This window comes from Emydura macquarii, unplaced genomic scaffold, assembly GCF_026122565.2.
Source record: "Emydura macquarii macquarii isolate MOO-44397 ecotype Brisbane River unplaced genomic scaffold, CSIRO-AGI_Emac_v2 contig_1451, whole genome shotgun sequence".
In the NCBI taxonomy this organism is placed as follows: Eukaryota; Metazoa; Chordata; order Testudines; family Chelidae; genus Emydura; species Emydura macquarii.
In genome coordinates, this window is record NW_027131588.1 from 25,281,769 (window position 1) to 25,299,456 (window position 17,688).

At 47.7% G+C, this 17,688-nt stretch overlaps 1 protein-coding gene across 5 annotated transcripts in view; it reads left to right on the forward strand.

Annotated features, from left to right (window-relative positions):
- Positions 1-7,086, forward strand: part of TRABD2A (TraB domain containing 2A) — a 95,030-nt gene extending 87,944 nt beyond the window's left edge. For 4 of the 5 annotated variants that reach the window (XM_067553412.1, XM_067553413.1, XM_067553415.1 and 1 more), the window contains 2 exons: positions 2,404-2,649; positions 6,581-7,086. In XM_067553412.1, coding sequence (XP_067409513.1) covers positions 2,404-2,649; positions 6,581-6,764 — 430 coding nt within the window. In that variant the 3' untranslated portion in view covers positions 6,765-7,086. Of the gene's footprint in view, positions 1-2,403; positions 2,650-3,576; positions 4,132-6,580 lie in introns of those variants that run through there. The other variant, XM_067553414.1, reaches the window with a different exon arrangement.
- The last annotated feature ends 10,602 nt before the right edge of the window (positions 7,087-17,688 follow it).

The window sequence follows — 17,688 nt, forward strand, 5'->3', positions numbered from 1 at the left end:
GATATGCGAGGTGCTTTCTAAACCCTCACAAAGGGGCTGTCCTTGTTCACAGTTTCAGGACAGATGGGGTGACAGGTTGGGAGAAGGAGAACTATTAACGGGGGTTTTGCACAGGTCGACTCAGGTTGCGGTAGGCACACAGCAGGCGTGGGTCTTTCAGAGGGAATTAAATGTGGAGGCGCTCAGCAAAGTTGTACCATGCCCAGAGCGCCACAGAGGTACTGCTGCAAGAAGCTGAGACAAGAGAGTGGAGGGAGCCAGGGCACCGTGATGTTTGAAAAGGGAAGAATCGCTCAGATTCTATTTGCACTCCAAACCCAGCCCTGCGTTAAATGTCTCTGTCAGAGATCTTGCCATATGGTCATTCTTCAGAATGCCTTCCCCTCCAGGGGAACATTCCCGTTTATTGCCACTCCCTCTGTCCTCTCAGTTGTCATGGCTCAGTGTCCAATTCTCAGTTTTCTTTGGGAAACAATTGCAAATTGACTCCTAATTTCGTTCTTCCCTTCCAAGATGGACTCGCATTCCATTCCACGTCCTCTCGCCTTTGATCTGTTTGCTTGGAACGTGCTTTAAATTCCATTACAGAGTTCAGGTTCAGTGACCGGACTAGTCTGGAAACTCCAAACTCTCACTGAAACCAGCCCATCTCCTCTCTTGGGAGCCTGACTGCCGGTGCAGCAGAAGGGAAACACTCACTGTTCTCCCAGAGCATGGCCAGCTGATGAAAAGAACATTTTTTTGCTCACTCTTTCCCTTTTATATTTAAGAACGTAAGAAGGCCCATCCTGGGTCAGACCAAAGATCCATCTAGCCCAACTTCCTGTCTTCTGACAGTGACCAGTGCCAGCTGTTTCAGAAGGAATGACCAGAACAGAACAACTAGTGAGTGAGCCATCCCCTGTCAGCAGTCAGTAACAGCTAACTTAGACCCCATCCTTTTGTATGTGTAGCTGGGATTGTTCTCCAGTGTGCTTTACTTCTGGGTGAATCAGTGGGATCTGCTGCCACCAAGCTGACCTGACACACACCCTATTACTATAGTATCTGAACATCTCACAGGCTTCTGTGCGTTTACCATCATCACACCCCTGCGGGGTAGGGCAGGACTGTTACCCCTTTTCACAGATGGGGAACTGAGCAAAGAGACACTAAGTGACTTGCCCAAGGTCACACAGGAAGTCTGTGGAAGAGCAGGGAATTGCACTCTGGTCTCCTAGCTCTCAAGATAGTGCCCGAACCACTGGACCATCGTTCCTAACTGTGTACTTCAGAATTTGTGTTTACATGCCCCAGTGGAAAGTGCAGCACCTCCATTAAGGTGAATTAACACTATAACAAAGATCCTATCAGAAGCTGTATCAAAATCTCAGTTAAAAGTCCCATTATAGACCATCTCAAATGCATTCTCTGCTTCGATTTGTCCCATCTGTGAAGGCCTACATGGCTGCAGGGATTGCTAATGACATATAGAGCCTTTCATTGCTAGGTTGCTGGTTTAAATTTGCAGATGTGTAACAGTGATAACTGGTAATTCACCAGTGGAACAGCTTATCAAGGGATATGGTAAATGCTCCATCCTTTGGAGTCTTTAAACCTTGGCCAGATCTACACTGCAGGCCTGTATTGGTATAACTATATTGCTTGAGAGTGTGAAAAATCCACCCCTTGAGCGACGTAGTTTTACCGACCTAACTTCCTGTGTAGACAGTGCTATGCTGACTGGAGAGCTTGTGCGGTCGACATAGCTACCAGCTCTTGGGAGGTAGATTAACTATGCCGACGGGAGAGAGAGGAGCATCTTCCCCTAGTGCTACAGCAGTACCCATGCAGCATGTTAAGTGTAGACCTGCCCCAAGACTGGCTGCCTTTCTAACAGATATGGTCTAGTTCCACTTCAAGCTGGGCCAGATGCAGAATAACAGAGTGAAACTCTCTGATCTGTGCTATGGAGGAGCTCAGACTAGATGAACATCAACGTCCCTTCTGGCTTTAAAATCTATTCTTTTTTGGCCGGATTCTAAAAAATGGTGAGTGTCTTCCAGTCTGACTTCAACAGGCACTCCGCGTCTCTCAGCAGCAGTGTTTTGGTAATGTAGTCAGCCAAGTATATGATGTTGTTCTTGAATGATTGTTTCCTCCTGGGCTCAGCCTGTGCATTGCGTGGTTTGAGACAATCTTTCGTGAGGCCCTTTGAACTGAAGAGACTCCGCTTGAACAGAGGTGTGACTTGGGGGGAAAATGGGGGGTGGGTAAATGATAAGATCTAAACCAGCAGAATTTCCAGGGGAAAATACTTGCTGATGTAGGGGATCAGAAAGCTGCATGACATCTCAGATACCATGGGGCTGTACCGAGACCCCATTCAAGGGCGTTCCAAACATTCTGGTTTTCTTTTCCCAGTGGGAAGAATCAAAAAACCTTCTCGTCGTCATCACCAGCATACACCCCCTATGTGATCGCCCAGGAGCTGCACCGCCCTGCACATCCTCAAAAAGAGGAAGAAGAGCTTCTTCCTCACCTGCTGCTGCCTGAGAGCATCGACCTGCTGGAGAAAGTGGACAGAAAATACAAAAAAAAGAAGAAGAAGCAACAGAAGAAGCAAAGGCTCCGCCAGTTTAACGACCTCTGGGTTCGCATTGAGGAAAGGTAACAACCGGCTAGGGAGGGAGGGCGCTCTGCTACATTGAGATTGGCTGTTTATTGAGGCTGAGTAACATACCACCAACTCTGTGTTTTAAACTCTGTTCACTTCCTCTGGTGCAAATCCAAAGAGCAGAATTCAGCCTCTTATCTCCTGCAATTCTGATTTATGCATGTAGATATCAATAATAATAGAAAGACACTATCCAAGACTCTAGGTGCCCTAACACACCATTAAGGATGCAATTGGTTCTGTCTGCAAAATTGGTTTAATATCAAAGATAAGGTAGGGGTTGGGGGAGAGGAGACTAAGGCCTTGTCTACACGACAGAGTTTTATCAACATAAGTCAGCTTTTGTGGACAAAACCATGGAGGTAAACACACGACAGTGCTCCTCCCGCTGACAGAACTCTCCTGCGTAACTTTTGTCGACTTAACTCTGTAGTGTAGACGTAGCCTAAGTGTCATTCCAAAAATTCCCAGGCCTTTAAAGGGGGAGGGGCGGATGCCTGTGTACTTGGCTGCAAGGCAGCAGAGTTCAAACTGCAGACCAGAGCGGGCAGGATGGGCATTGTGGGACATAACAAAGCGCGGTGTCCACAGCCATTTAACTTTGTCCTCAAAAGCTCTATGCCTCTCCTCAAAGTGGTTTTAGTTTGTTGGCAAAGCCGGCGAGTTAAATCAGCGGGAGGAGCCTTGTAGGGTGTACACCTCCACTGTTTTGTTGAGGAAACTGTGTAGTGTAGACAAGGCCTAAGGTGGTTTTTCCCAACCAAGAGAGCTGACTTGCCTAGGACAGATGTAACCACAAGAACCATAGCAGCCTTTTGAACTGTGTGTCATTCCTCAAGCACCTTCCTTCTGCCGCTAACCCCCTGCAGAATGTGCATCTATAGGTTTACCATATTTCCTTTCCATCTGATAAAATACAGGCCTGATTCTCCATCACCTTGTGCCAGCATCTACATCTGTGAAATCTGCTCATTCAGAGTGGTAGCATTTCACTCCCAAGTTGCGCAGTTTAAATGACTACCAAAGGTACAAATTTTAAACAAATTTCTCAATTCAATTCAGTTGGACTCCCTGAATCATTATTTTTCATCAGCCGCAAGGTAGTGAATACTTCAGAGTACCTGTACCACTGTGATACGTTACATCAACATATCATTGCTTTTCCATCACTCTGAATGATATATTACGTGGACAGGTGGGAAGAAAGATGCAGCGGCTGTTCTTGTTTGAGTTTAAATGCAGAGATGATCATCATAGTATTTATTAAATATGGTTGTAGAGGTTGATATAATTTTAGTTTACTTCAGTTAATAAAGTTGATGTTAGTTATAGTGGGAGGTGGTTGTTATTGCTATACTTGGTATTAGCTCGACCTCTGGCAGACCATTCTAAAAGATAACCGAGAGCCTTTACCAGGTTAGGCCCTGATCCTTCAACGCTCACACACGTTTAACTTTACCTGTGTGATTATTCCCATTGAAGTCAGTGGGACTATGCATGTGCCTAAAGCCTACCCGTGTGTTTGCAGGATCAGAGTCTTAGCTGGGTCATTTTTAGGAGGAGGGGTAGGTCAGAAGGGAGGACGTGTCAGCTGAGCATAAACGGGGGTAAGGACTGTTTCCTGAATTTCCACGTCAGGACGGCTCTACTCGGAGCCCCAGGGAGCACAAAGCTGATAAAGTTCTGTTGGTGGCCACTGTCCGCAAACCCCTCCTGACCCCAGGTGTATGTGCCTTTAGGACCTGGCGAGTGGCAGAGACCAGATTTCTTTTTTGCTCCTCTGCAGTTTTCTTTCCACTCATGAAATTCATCACTTGAACCAGAAACAAAGTCTGATTTCAGTAGTGACCCTAGAAGCAGAGTGAATAAATGGCTAGAGAAGAGCCTGCAAACAGCTTCTGTGTGGGGGGAACAAGCAGAGTGGTGATTATTTCTTTCTGGCAGTCTGCCCGGTGCCTTCCACTCAGGAAGAGCTGTGGGAAGCCAGTGAGTATGCAGCATGATTATCACTTAACTGCAGTGCCGTCACCGCTCGTCATGGCCGATTCTTTCCATTGCAGGGATCTCTGCCCTGTTTGAGTGTGTCGCACAGCAGCACTAACTTTACAGCCCAGATATCCTCCTTATCTCTGTGTGATGGACAGTTCATGACATTGTTACCTTGTATAAAGAAAAAGAAAAAGGAGGCAAGGAAGCAAACACACACACACACACCCCTGTGAATGCTTCTGTTGTGCTAACTACCCCACCTAGTGGTGCTGTTTAAGATGTCACTGATGAAATTCAGCCATTCACCCAAGCCTCTCAGACATAAATACTCAGTCCGTATCTGAAGTCACAGCCCTTATTCATACATATCCATCCCCGTCAGTGGCCAGTGATAGGTAAATCTGTCAGCTTTGTTATGCTTGGGTCTCAGCCATTCATAACTTAACTCCTGTGAGCACATCAATGTGAAAGGCCTAACTCAAGTGATTTCATACAGTCTTGTAGCGAGCTCGGCTGAATTGCTATGGTCTGTGCTCCTGTACATATCTGCTGTCAGTCCTGTTGCTTTGTTGTACTGCCAGCTGGCTTCCGTCCAGTTACTGCAGGAGCCTCTTGCGGGGCCGTATGGCTGTGGAGTGGTAAGTGTTTTTAAAAAGGATACTAATTGCCTTCAAATTCCCCAAGCATTTTTGCTTAATGCACTTGGCCAAAATAAAGCAGGAATAGCGCAGAGCAGCTGGAGAGCGCGGGTGCAAGTGAAATGAATATGCTGGTACAAATTGGCAGGTGCGCTTGCTCTAATTTTGCTGGAATTTATCTTCGTTTCCACCTACCAATACTGGGCGAGGATTTGAGCCATGGCTATGGCTGTCCATAGCCTTGGTTAAATCTGGCTCCCCCAGCCTGTTATCCAAAGAGAGCGGTGCTCACAACTCACACTCTTGTTTGCGACCGGCTTTTCATGTGGACCTCTGCTTTGGGAAGCATTTCTACTAGATGCCTGGCTTTCCCTCCCGCCTACTGTCTCCTGTATAGCTATGTGCTTTCTCCATCTGCCACTGGTGCCCTTTCACACGGAGCATCATTTATACGGAGGCTGCAGAGCGGCTCGGTTCATGCTAACATACACACAAACTGGGGGAGGGCTGGGGAGAACCTGGGCGGGTTCAGGCTCAGCTGTTGAAAGCAGATGCATCAATCCTATAAATGGGTGCTGCGTGTGTTGCAAGAGCACTGCTTGGAAGAGTCTCCTCTGCTGCAATGGTAGGTTTGTTTATCTCCTAAGGCTGGCTGCAGGGGATCGGGAATGGTGGAAATACCTCCCTACGCCCCTGGGAGTGACTGTCCCTTCTGTGGGGGAAGGGGAGTCTAATCAGGTAGTTCCCAGCTTGGGGACAGAGTAACAGCTCCACCACACTGAACACCCCCATCTGCCAGGGAATCTCTCCCACCAAGTCCCTCTATTGAAGCTCAGCTGGTGAGGGACCTTTGGGAATCGTGGTGTGAGATGGGGATGAGACACAGTCCATGACGTTCCCCTCTCCTGTGGCAGCTCTCCTGATAGGAACATTATCTGGCTCTGTACCTTGTCCTCCTCAGAGAGGAAGGCTGGGGCAGGTGTGCAGAGACCTGCCATAAGCAGCACAAGTCGTCAAGGATCCTGCTGTTGGTGGGCTAGCGGATCAGGGTGGAGAGAGTGAAGGGTTCCTTTTCCTTGTGGATCCATGGGGCCGCGAGGCCAGACTCACGGCCTCCTTCAGGAACCCACAAGATCTGCAGACAACTCCACAAGTTGGCCCCGGGCCCTCCTATGGGCATTGCTGGACTCTGGACATTGCATGGACCTTGCTGTGATGAGCTGACTCTTGGTTCGTGGTGATCATTGACCCTTGTGACTAATTTGCTGACCAAGATTCTTCTCTGTTTGCCTTGCAGTACCACTGACCCGCCGCCCCGGATTCGCATCATTAATGGCTACATTACAGTAGAGCCACAGCCCCGGGGACACGGGCGATCCAGTGACCTCCAAGCAGAAACCAGCCGGGCACAGGTGCCCGTTCTCTCTCTCTTCATCTGGGTGTTGACGCTGGCGTGGCAGACGTTAACCATGCGGCAGTGAAACTTGGGGGAAACCTGCAGGGTCTGTGGCTAAAAAACTTGTGGGGAAAAAACAGAAGACAAGACTCTCCAGGCGGATGCTTTTTCTTTGGAATATCTTCAGACTCCTCCTTTTCCTGAGTCTGGACCATTAACGCTATTAACTGGCTTGACATGCCCAATACAGGAGAAGATATTTTTAATGAAAGCCATTATTTATTCTTCTCTTGCAGAAGAATTATTTCAAGGTATCCCATAATGCTCTTGGGAGATGTACAATGTTGCTGTAACATAGCTGTTGCTTAGCTGTAGGAACCCAACTAAATATATTTCTTTGCCTTCACTGCCTCGCCTGATGCAATAAGCTTTAAACGCTACTCACTGATCGGTTGCTTTGGCTAGAAGAGAATGTTTTGGCCACATCAGCACAGCTGAGAGGAAGAGGTCCGTGTTCGATGTCTGTGTTGGTATCTCTCACTTTGGTTTTTCACCATTTTGGGCCCCAAATGATACATTTAGGGTTAGGGTAAAATGTTCAAAACATCTAAGTGGGTGGGGAGTTTTAAGTCCCATTGAAAGCTGTACCTTAATCAAGACTGGCCTTCTCTATAGAAAGAAACTCTTCATGTCTAAGGTGCTGAAGGAATCCGGGCCCATTGGTGCTTAGCAATGTGTCTGAGCGGAGAGATGATAAGCCAAAATCACATTGACTCAAATCCCGCCACTGACTGGGCTTTTCTGTAGTGCAGCCCCAATTCTCCTGCCATTCATCGCAGTGTTACTCAGGCCTGGTCTACACCTAAAATGGAGATGGACCTATCCATGGCACTCAGGGCTGTGAAGAAGTCACGCTACTGAGGGGCATCGTTAAGTCAAACTAAGCCCAGTGTAGACACTGCTAGGTCAACACCTCTCGAAGGTCTAGCCAACCTGACAATTGCACCTTCCAGCTCCTATGTAGCTGGTACCATGCACTGAGATGGTGTGAAGCAGATCCAAAGGATTCCCGCCATCTCAGAAGGTCTTCTTGCTGTGAGACCGAGCAAGCATTTCACTAGCCACTGGCAGCTGGTTGGGGACATGAGCTGAACTGCCTAGACTAGCCGTTTTCTTTCAACGGAAGCCCCAGCTTCCCCTTTCCTCCTTTCTGGTGTGACCTCTTCACCGTCATCCCTGCACAAAACAGGCAGTGCCAGCATTTCTCCCTATGTCCCAGGGAATCGTTCCTGTGCCTCTGCCACTGTTCAGAGCTGTTCCTCAGCAAGCTAATGAGTGAAAAGGCCAGGGTCATTTCCCTCCTGCTGGGTCACGGTGGAAGCTGGGGTTTGAACCCCCATTGCTACGCAGCTAATAATTCCTAATGGTCGCTGGCCTGTCGGGAATCAGCATAGCTGAAGCATTAATCCTGTCAGAGCTACATTCAGCCTTGTTCGTTTAATACTTGCTTTGGGGTCAATGCCCGAGTCCACCCAAGGGCCGAATACAGCCCTTATTGGTTTATTTAGCCATATTATTTGTTCATCTGTGTAAATTGCAGCAAGACACAATCTCACGGAAATATAATTGCTTTCATTCAGTATGTGTGCAGGCTGCGTACACTCTGTTGATGTCCATGGATGAGATCCTTGAGTCCAACGGAGCTGTCTCACCTTTGCTCCCGGATTCCAGGGCTAGCAAGGGTTAGCCATGGCACAAGTTCAAACAACCTCAGGGGCCATCCCAGCAGCTCTGGGTAGTCAAAGCTGCTCAGGGAGTGTAGCTATTTGTTGGCCATTTCACTAAGTGCCACTGGGGTTCGTGCCCACTTGGCAAGACCTTTGGAAGATTGTAGTGTAGCCGGCAGTAACAGAAATGTTCCCAGTATGCACATAACGGACTTGAGATGTGCCTTGGGGACTGCTCTCCACCTCTCTGTCCAAAGAATTGGGATAGCTTCAGTTGTCTTGGCTCATTGTCCTGAGGTGCCGTCTGGATTGGGGTGGGGGAATCTTCTTGGTTCTGGAGTCTCATCTAAGGCCTTCCTTACCATGTTGGCCAGACTCCCTTGGAGCTGTCTCCAGAGCTAAGTATAGGGTTTATGGGGTACACCTATATCTTGGCCCCTTTCCTTTCACTCTTGCTTCCTTGTGCGCTTGCTGCATCTGGGCTTAATTCCCCCCACCCTTAAATGTTGTTTTATTTTTGTACAGTGTCCCAGAGACATCCTACATAAAACCTGGTCTCTTTGAAATCAATATGGCTATTGTCATTGACCTCAATGGAGCCAGGTTTTCACCCGCTCTTGGGGAGGTTAGTACTTTCAAAGTAATAAATGGAAGAAATAGAAATTAAGGCTCATTCATTTGATAATTCGTTGGTTAGGCAATATAATTCTATCTGAATTAGACTATAGCCTCATGGAAGCAGGGGCCTGTCTCTTTGTTTTATGCTGTTGAGTGGCATGGGCTTAAAAAATGACGACACACAAGGTCAATATTCAGTTTGTACAGCACTGTTCTAATGCCCAGGATAGTTGTGTAGCTTGAATAATGAAAAATTACATGATTGTGAATGTCATATTTAAAAACTTAAGATTTGTACAAAAACCTGGAAAATGTCAGCCAACCCTTGCCCCTCCCCCCAGTTTGAGAATGGCTTAATAATAATGTCCTCTACTGCCCCAAATGACCCATGTAGACTTCGCCATTTTCACATCCTTATGAAGTAGGCATACATTCATGGACCTCACTTATCTGAACCTGGTGCATCTTCCAGTAAGTCGCCTTTTGTTATTTCATGCGTTTTCTCTCTGCTGCCTGTGGCTTTTCAAGCATTACATCTTACTTTGTTTTCTCATTTGATTTCCAGTTCTGTTAACTATTGGGATTTCTTCTGGAGCTTTGCAGGAGGCATCACACATCACAATGCTCTTTTTCACACATTAATGTTGCACTCTTATCTCACACTGCTTCTCTGTAAGCTATGAATACCCCCAGAGTAAAAGGGGGATTTGTTATTAGTTTACTTTCAGCCCCTCTCAGAGCATAATCCTCAAGATAAAATTGCAGAAAGGAGCAAAAAATTGCATGTTCTTCAAACTGGTTCTCAAAAGCTTATGTGCAAAACCATGCCAATGTTAATGCTAACAATGTGAGCCGGCATAATGCATGCTGCCCTCTGCCTACCTCTCTGTTCTCCAACACCCCCCCTCTATGATCTCACATGTTTTGATTCTCTTAAAGGAGCAGTAGCACAAAAGAACAAACAGAAACGAAGCCAAGTGGTTTCTCAAAGTTTTGGGTTTTGGTTTTTTTTGAAGTTTTATTAAGAGTTTATTTTTACATTAATAATGCAAAATTGGACTTCTTCAGAAGATCAGTCAAAAGCGTGCAAGGCCCACAACAAGTGAAAGATAAATAGAGATGAAGAAACATAAGCTTTTGTTTCCTTTATTCTTTGTGCTTTGCTTGATAGAACTTGTTCCTTTTGTACTGTTGGCGATGGAACTCCATAGGAGAGTATAGCACTTCTGAATTGAAGAAGAGAGCCAAGACATTCAAAGTGCTAAATTTCACTTCAAACGCTGGGTTAGTCTTATGACTGGTCCCATTTTCTTCCCTGTAGAGTTTAAGCTGCAATTACGCCACAAGCAAGGTACACATGCTGGTAGAGTTCACTGGGTTATTATAGGTTCTTTTGATCAGCTATTTAAAATACTGTGACATGGAGTGTGTAGAAATCACATTGAAAGCTCCCATTTAGACAGCGATGGAATGCACTTTAGAAGTTAAATTTTTCCAGCAGTTTGGTCTCTGGAAAAACGGGAGAAAACATATCATTTACACTGAATTGATTTTATCAGAATAAAATGTTTTCAAATTTAACCATTAAACTAAATCAAAGAAACTGTGAGTTTGTTATATTCTTGCTGAAACTGGTTACACCCCTCATGACTAACTTGTAACCTACAGTCAAAAGCATGTTGGTTTTACTCAGTATGAGCCCAGTCCTGTAACTCTTTATCACATGTACCATCTTGCTTTATGCAAGGAGGCCTCATGAAATGGGACTACTCACATCAAGGAAGGGTTGGAAAGTCAGGCCCTAAATATGGCAGGTCTGCACTTAAAACGCTATGGCAGCACAACTGCACTGGAGAGTTTCTCCAGTCAGCGTAGTTAATCCACCTCCCAATGAGAGGTGGTAGCTATGTCAATGGGAGAAACTCTCCAAAATGCCCAGAGCCCAGCAGCTGCCCTAAATATCAGTGGAGTGCTATCTCTCGCGTATATAAAATGGCCAAAAGCACCCCACTGCTCAGAAAATAACCCCAGAAAATGTAATGTGAGTGTGGGGCAATGTCTCCTTTATTATACAGCTTGTCTGTGTGACTGAATTTGTTTACCTGTAGACTTACAATAATTGAACAACCAGAATAACAAAGCCTTAATGGATGTGGCTCCTTTCTAACATTTGGAATAAATAGCTTCAGCTGCATTGTGCTTTAACTTTTTCTTTTTTAATTGCTTTATTTTAGTTTTTAATCAACTTTTACAAGTTTTTATAGTGAAAGGAAAGCAACATTGCAATCACCCTGAGAGAAGTACTGGTTGGGCACATTCTGTAATGTCTCTACAGACCCCTTTATTCTGCAGAATTGGAGGTTCTGCGTGTATGAAGAGGTAGTTTTTAAGTTCTGAAAATTGCACTAAATGATATTTTAAAAAAAGATAAGAGTGCCCAAGTGACTTAGGGTTCAGCTCCTCAAAGGTATTTAGGTGCCTATCTCCCATTGACTTAGGTGTTGACCCTAGAACTAATGGGGAAAGTAGAATTCTTTATAAAATTCAGAAAATGCCATTAATTGCGCTGAGAGTGATAGAACATGAAGTCCCGAGCACTTCATCAGCACACAGGATGAAAGCAAAGCCTAAGTTTCTTAAAGCCTTCACTTCTTTAATTAAAAGAGTAGTACTTAGCTTTTATCAAACTTCCTGTGCCCATCCTTCCATGCTCTGAGCATCCTCCACTTCCCCTCACTTGAATAGGAGATGAGGGGACCCAGCACCTCAGAAAATTGGCCGCTAATATTCTCACCAAGTTAAAACGACTGATACGACAAAAGGCATCATCGACACTGTCATAGGCTACATTAAACATGCCCATTGCCCATGCATGTACAGTTGCACATTTTATGCGTTTGAGCACAGCTGGCGCACGGCTTTTGAAAATGTGCCAGGTAATACAGTTTGTAGTATGGCTCATTTGAACAACTGGCATTTTTTAACGAAAGTGAAAATGTACTGACCAGCCCCCTGAGTTCTCTTGTGCCTCAGGATACTCTTTGACAAGTCCAGAGCGCTCAAGTCCTACAGTTTGCTTTGCAGGTAGAAGTGAGACTGAAGTGGTGCATAGACCTTGTGCTGAACCTCTGCATTTAGGTGAATTTCACTCCTGGTGTTTAATTATTTGAAAACTTAGCCTAGAGGATTAACATGCCCTAATAAGCAGATCAGGGTGCTAATGGATATGAAAGGAATTAGAGCAGGAATGCTACAAGAATCCCTCTGCTGACCTTGGAAGTGCATATATGAAGGGGACTAGGTGGGACAGATGTTTGAACCAGTGCAGACCTCTAGTTTGGGCAGCAATGAATGCGAAGAACCCTGAAATTCAGGCTTCTGAGCTACAGAAAGATCCCAGAGGATCTGTAATGTCATTGAAGGAATTAACTGTCTATGTACAGTAGGCCCTCATTTTCAAAGTTAGCTATGTATAGTTGTGCACATTTAGTTACATATTTCTACCTTGTTCACACAAACCCCCAATGTGTGTTCAAATACAGTATCTGTACTCACATGACTGGTTAGGCAGCTAACTAGTTGCTGTGCATGCACAATCTACTGGTTTATACACGTGCATTGGCTATCTTCATTTCTGTTAGGCTTACACAAATGAATTTGTGCACCTTTTAAAACTCGGTCTATTAGATCAGCAATTAGCTGTGTCAGCTTTGCTTTTCTTTTTCTGCATTTAGGTGGGCAGCTGGGGGGATCACTATTCACCAAATACTGGGTCTCATCCTCATGAGAACATGACGGAGTACAGATTGAGGGACTGATTCTGATCTCCAGATTATACCAGTGCAACTTCAATGGCATTACCCCTTATTTAGACTGAGGTGGGAGAAGAGTGAGGCCTTACAGTCAGAAACCACTGAACTGGACTACTGGCACATGGCCTCCATTAGCGATTTGATAAAGTATCCACAACTAGCAGGAGATCCAGCATCTGATGAAAATGAGGAATGAGGTGCATAGGAAATTGGGGGCAGAAGCAAAGCCCTACTCACAGCTAAACTCATGACAGCACTTACGTCACCCCGTCATCCCGGTGTAACTCATCTTAAAATCACCAAGGATGTTGTCTGTAAACAGGCAGCCATTTGTGGTCAGTTCAATGCAGAGCCTTACAGGAGGCGCGCGCGCGCGCACACACACACACACACACACACAGTGTGCTTTCTTCAGTAGTGGTGCCAACTGCTGAGAGTTTTATCATGAGTTTTTTCTTAAAGTCCCAACTCCTAGAGTCATGTAATTTTGTGAGAATCTCAGCTTTAGGTGGTGGTGATGTTTAAAACAAAGCTTTTTGAAGCTGACACTGTCCCTTTAAATCACTTTCCAGCTATAGCTAGTCAGGTTTTTGTAGCTAAACCTGAGCTTTTGCATGGATACTAAAACAATCAATAGTAAATTATTAGGGCAAACAAGCGGAGAGACAGGTGCAGCATACCTGCACTGTGCCTTTTGACATAAAACCTTTATTGATCTCTGTGATTTCCCCTGAAAATCTGGGGTGGGAGGGGAGGTGTGGGAATAATTTGATAACTCTTTTATGGTCACTGATAATAACTCAGTGATTCACGGTAAAACATTATGGACAACAACTATACATCAAAACGTTATGGACAACAACTATACACAAAAGCTTATGCCTGCTGAAATTAAATGTGTTAGTCTTTAAAGTGCTGCAGAACTCTGGTTGTTTTTGCTAAACACTAAATAAAACAGTATTCTCCCATGTATGCAGTCTCCCTTCATTGACACTAGGTGTTGCTCATGTGCTTTCGAAGCAGAAAGCATATGCTATTAGAAGGGCAACAGGAACATTGTAAACTGGCAAGGGCTTGGGAACCTAACAGTCAATCTGTAGACAAGGTATGTGGACGAGCTAGCACGCTGGCTTTTAGACATGTTCCAAGGAGCATGTCTAAAAGGCACCTTCCCTGACTCACTTCACTGGACGCCTGGTTTTCTTTTCTTTTGCAGACTGACCTAATCCCTTCAGAAATATGAATCTTATGTACACAGTGCACTTCTCAATTGTCATCTGACAATATTTGCTAAAATTGCTTGCTACGTATAGTGAAAGTCATCAGGGTGAGTGACAGTCAGCTCAAACTCAGATGAGAACTGCAAGCAAACACAAACGTAAGCACTCAAATAGGCATTCATTCCGTTCTCTAAACAACCCACTTAATTCTTGTCCTCTCTGTGGTGTCATGATGTATTGAAAACACACACTCTTTGGATCAGGGAGAAAGTTTGTAGTGACGGCACTGAACCAGGACACAGGAGGTCTAGATACACAGTTCCTGGCTCTGGTACAGACTTCTTATATGACCTTAGCAAAGTCACTTTCTCTGTTCGTGCGTCAGTGTTCCTTCTTTAAAAAGGAGTTAATAATGCGTCCCTACCTCAACAGCGTGTTTCAAGCAGGTATCTGAAAGGTGCTCAGGTACTAAGTCGGTAGCATGTCTGCGTAGCACATGTTAGCTGTTCGACAACGGATCAAACGGATCCGTAGTTGTGACAGGCCCTGTCACGGCGGGTATTCCGTGCGCACCCCATGCAATGGACTCTGAACGACTAGTGTGCAATACCTGGCCAGTGATGTCTGCTGAACGCAGGCTAGGCCCGCCCCACGGGCTGAGAGAAATCTGCACAGTGCGTTTAGCTGCCAGCCGTGCCAAGCCTTCCCCGCTCTCCCAAGAGCGTTAAAGTGGAACCCCCGTGCCCGGGATCCCCCCTGCCCCGCGCCCGGGATCCCCCCCTGCCCCGCGCCCGGGATCCCCCCTGCCCCGCGCCCGGGATTCCCCCCTGCCCGGGATCCCCCCTGCCCCGCGCCCGGGATTCTCCCCCGTGCCCACCGGCCCCTCGCTGCACCCGCAGGGCCGAGGGGCCCTTCCACAGGCGGCCCGCAGCCCCAGCCTAGCACCGCGCCGGGCCAGGCGCTGCCCCGCGCTGCAAGGCTGCAGAGACCCGCCCCGCCCGGCCAGGGCAGCGGGGGACCCTCGCGGGGTCCTCAAGCCGTATGCAAAGGACGTGCCTAATGTATGCAAATACCACCCGCTGTATGCAAATACACCCCCCCCCCCATGTGTGTCAATTGGCGGTTGGGCGCAAGCGCGTGCGGCTGGCAGTTTGTAACCGCCGCCACCCCCCGCGGCGCGGCGCGGCAGCCAATGAACGCACGCAGCAGGGGGCCGGGAGCCGGCGGGGCGGGGCGGGGCGGGGCGGCCTCTGTACCGCCTCCGGGACTCGGGGGCGGGGCCGCCATTGGTTGCGGCGAGCAAGCTGCTTCCGTTACCGTGGAGACCATGCGCCCCGCCCCAGCCTGCGCCTGGGCTCTGGGGACGCAGGCGGCGGGGCTGTTGCCGGGCGACAGGGACTCGCTGGGAGCCGAGAGTTTGGGCAGAGACAGAGACAGAGACAGAGCGTGAGTGAAGTGCCCCCCCCACCCCCCTCCCCCGCCCGGCGCGAGCGGCTGGGACCCCGGGAACCGGCCCCCGCATCCCCACCTGCAGCCCCCCCGCATGGCCCCGGCCGGGACCCCCTGGCTCTCTGCATCCCCTCCCAGCCGGGACCCCCCCCCCCACATAGCCCCTGGCTGGGACCCCCCCCACATAGCCCCTGGCCGGGACCCCTAGCTAGCTGCGTCCCCCCACAGGTGGAACCCCCCCCCCCCCACATAACCCCTGGCTGGGACCCCTAGCTAGCTGCGTCCCCCCACAGGTGGAACCCCCCTGCATACCCCTGGCTGGGACCCCTAGCTAGCTGCACCCTCCTTCCCCAGCCGGGACCCCCTCGTATAACCACTGCCTGGGACCCGATGTGCATCCCCCCCTGTATAGCCCCGGCTGTTAGCCCCAGGCTACATGCTGGGACACCCCCCCCCGCCGCCCAGGACTCACTGTATTGCCCCTGCCGGAACCCCTCTGTGCACCCTGCATTCCCTCCAGCCCGGCCCACCCTGCATTCTCCCCCTGCTGCGATTTCCCAACCCCCTGGACACACGTCCCTTGGTCAAGATCCCCCCCCCCCCCAGAATGTCCCTGGCTGGGACTTCCCCCCACATATCCCTTAAACCAGAACCTCCCAGGGCCACCTGCCTCCCCCTTGCTGCAGCCCTCCCCCAACAGCTGCATCCACCCCTGGCAGGAGTGGGTGAGACCCCCCAAGCATTAGCTGGTGACACCCTCCCCTCCCCAGCACCTCATAAGATGTCCCCACTGCTCAACCTCACTGTGCTCTCCAGCTCTCCGGGGGGGCGTTAGTGTTGCTGGGGTGTGTTGGTCCCATCTTGTCTAACCTTCCTACTCACTGTTTATGCCCCCTACCCCTGACTGTGGGTGTGCATGATGTGGCTGCTGTGCCTCCAGCATGGGGTTCCTGGTACCACCCACAGCCTGGTTGGCTACTCCCTGTCTCTCAGGGGCATTTGTGCCCAGTAATCCCAGTAGCTTCTATTGATTCCAGCTATATAACACTGTAAAGGGGCTTAATTGTTCCTCCCATTTAGCATGAAAGAAAGGTGGTTAGCACACCCATCAACTTTAACCAGGTCTGTGACTGAGGAAAACCTTAACACCTTCCTCCAGCACAGCATCATTACTTGTATAATGCTACAGATGTGTATGGTGCTTCATTCTGTATAATCCCCCTACCAGGTTGGTGGTAAATCCTGCATTTCAAGAGAATCATAACTTGCTCTTCCTCCTCTGCTCTGTCTGAACAAAGGAGAGAAGTTTCCAGTACTTGCAAGAGAGAAAGTTAATGTGGAATTGCTGGTTTCTGGTTTTGCTGCAGCTATTCCCAGCAGGAAATGAATAGCAGCCACTCTTAATACTCTTCAGTGAGACTGAATTGGTTAGCTAATTTACAGGGGGTAAAGAAAACTTTCTCACCACTATTAAAGGTGAAGAATTTGAGTTTTTGCCAAGATAGGACATCTCTTGTTATAGTGAAACTCATTGTTATGCAGTATATTTCTCCTGAAGGGTAATAGTACAGAATTGTGTCCATATTTCAGATCTCTTGAAGCTGGCTAGGTGGAGTGCTTTACGCTGTCTTCCTCACACCTCCTTGGAACTGATGGGTGGGGAGGAGGTAAAGCCAAAAACATGGTGCGCCTGAATGCATTCCAGCGCTATTCAGCTCCCTCCAGGCTCTTAGCAGCCACAGCACCTGCCGCAAGGGAGTTTGAGTGAGTTAATACCAATTAGCTACCAGTGATGATTCATTCATTTATTTATGTAATCCCTGCTGAGATTTGGATAGGAGGGAAATATCATGTTGACATGCCCTTAATCTTGTTCCTCCTCTTGTCCCCCAGCCCCACCATCAAATCCTAATCTCTGTGGATCTGCTAAGGAGGGCTTCTTGTGGGTCAGGAGATAAATAATGTAGGAGTGGCTGTCTGCCTTTCACCCCCCCTGCCCTTCATCTGCTTGAGTACAGAAAAGGGAGGCTCTTAATAGTTACATAATTTAATTAGAATAATTCCAAGAGTCCTATACTAATGTATTTGACTGAAGAAGAAGAGGCAACATTTGGGGTGGAAGAAAATTGTAAAATTAGAGGTACCTCCCCTTTTTACCCACTCTCCTTTTTCCTCCTGAAGCT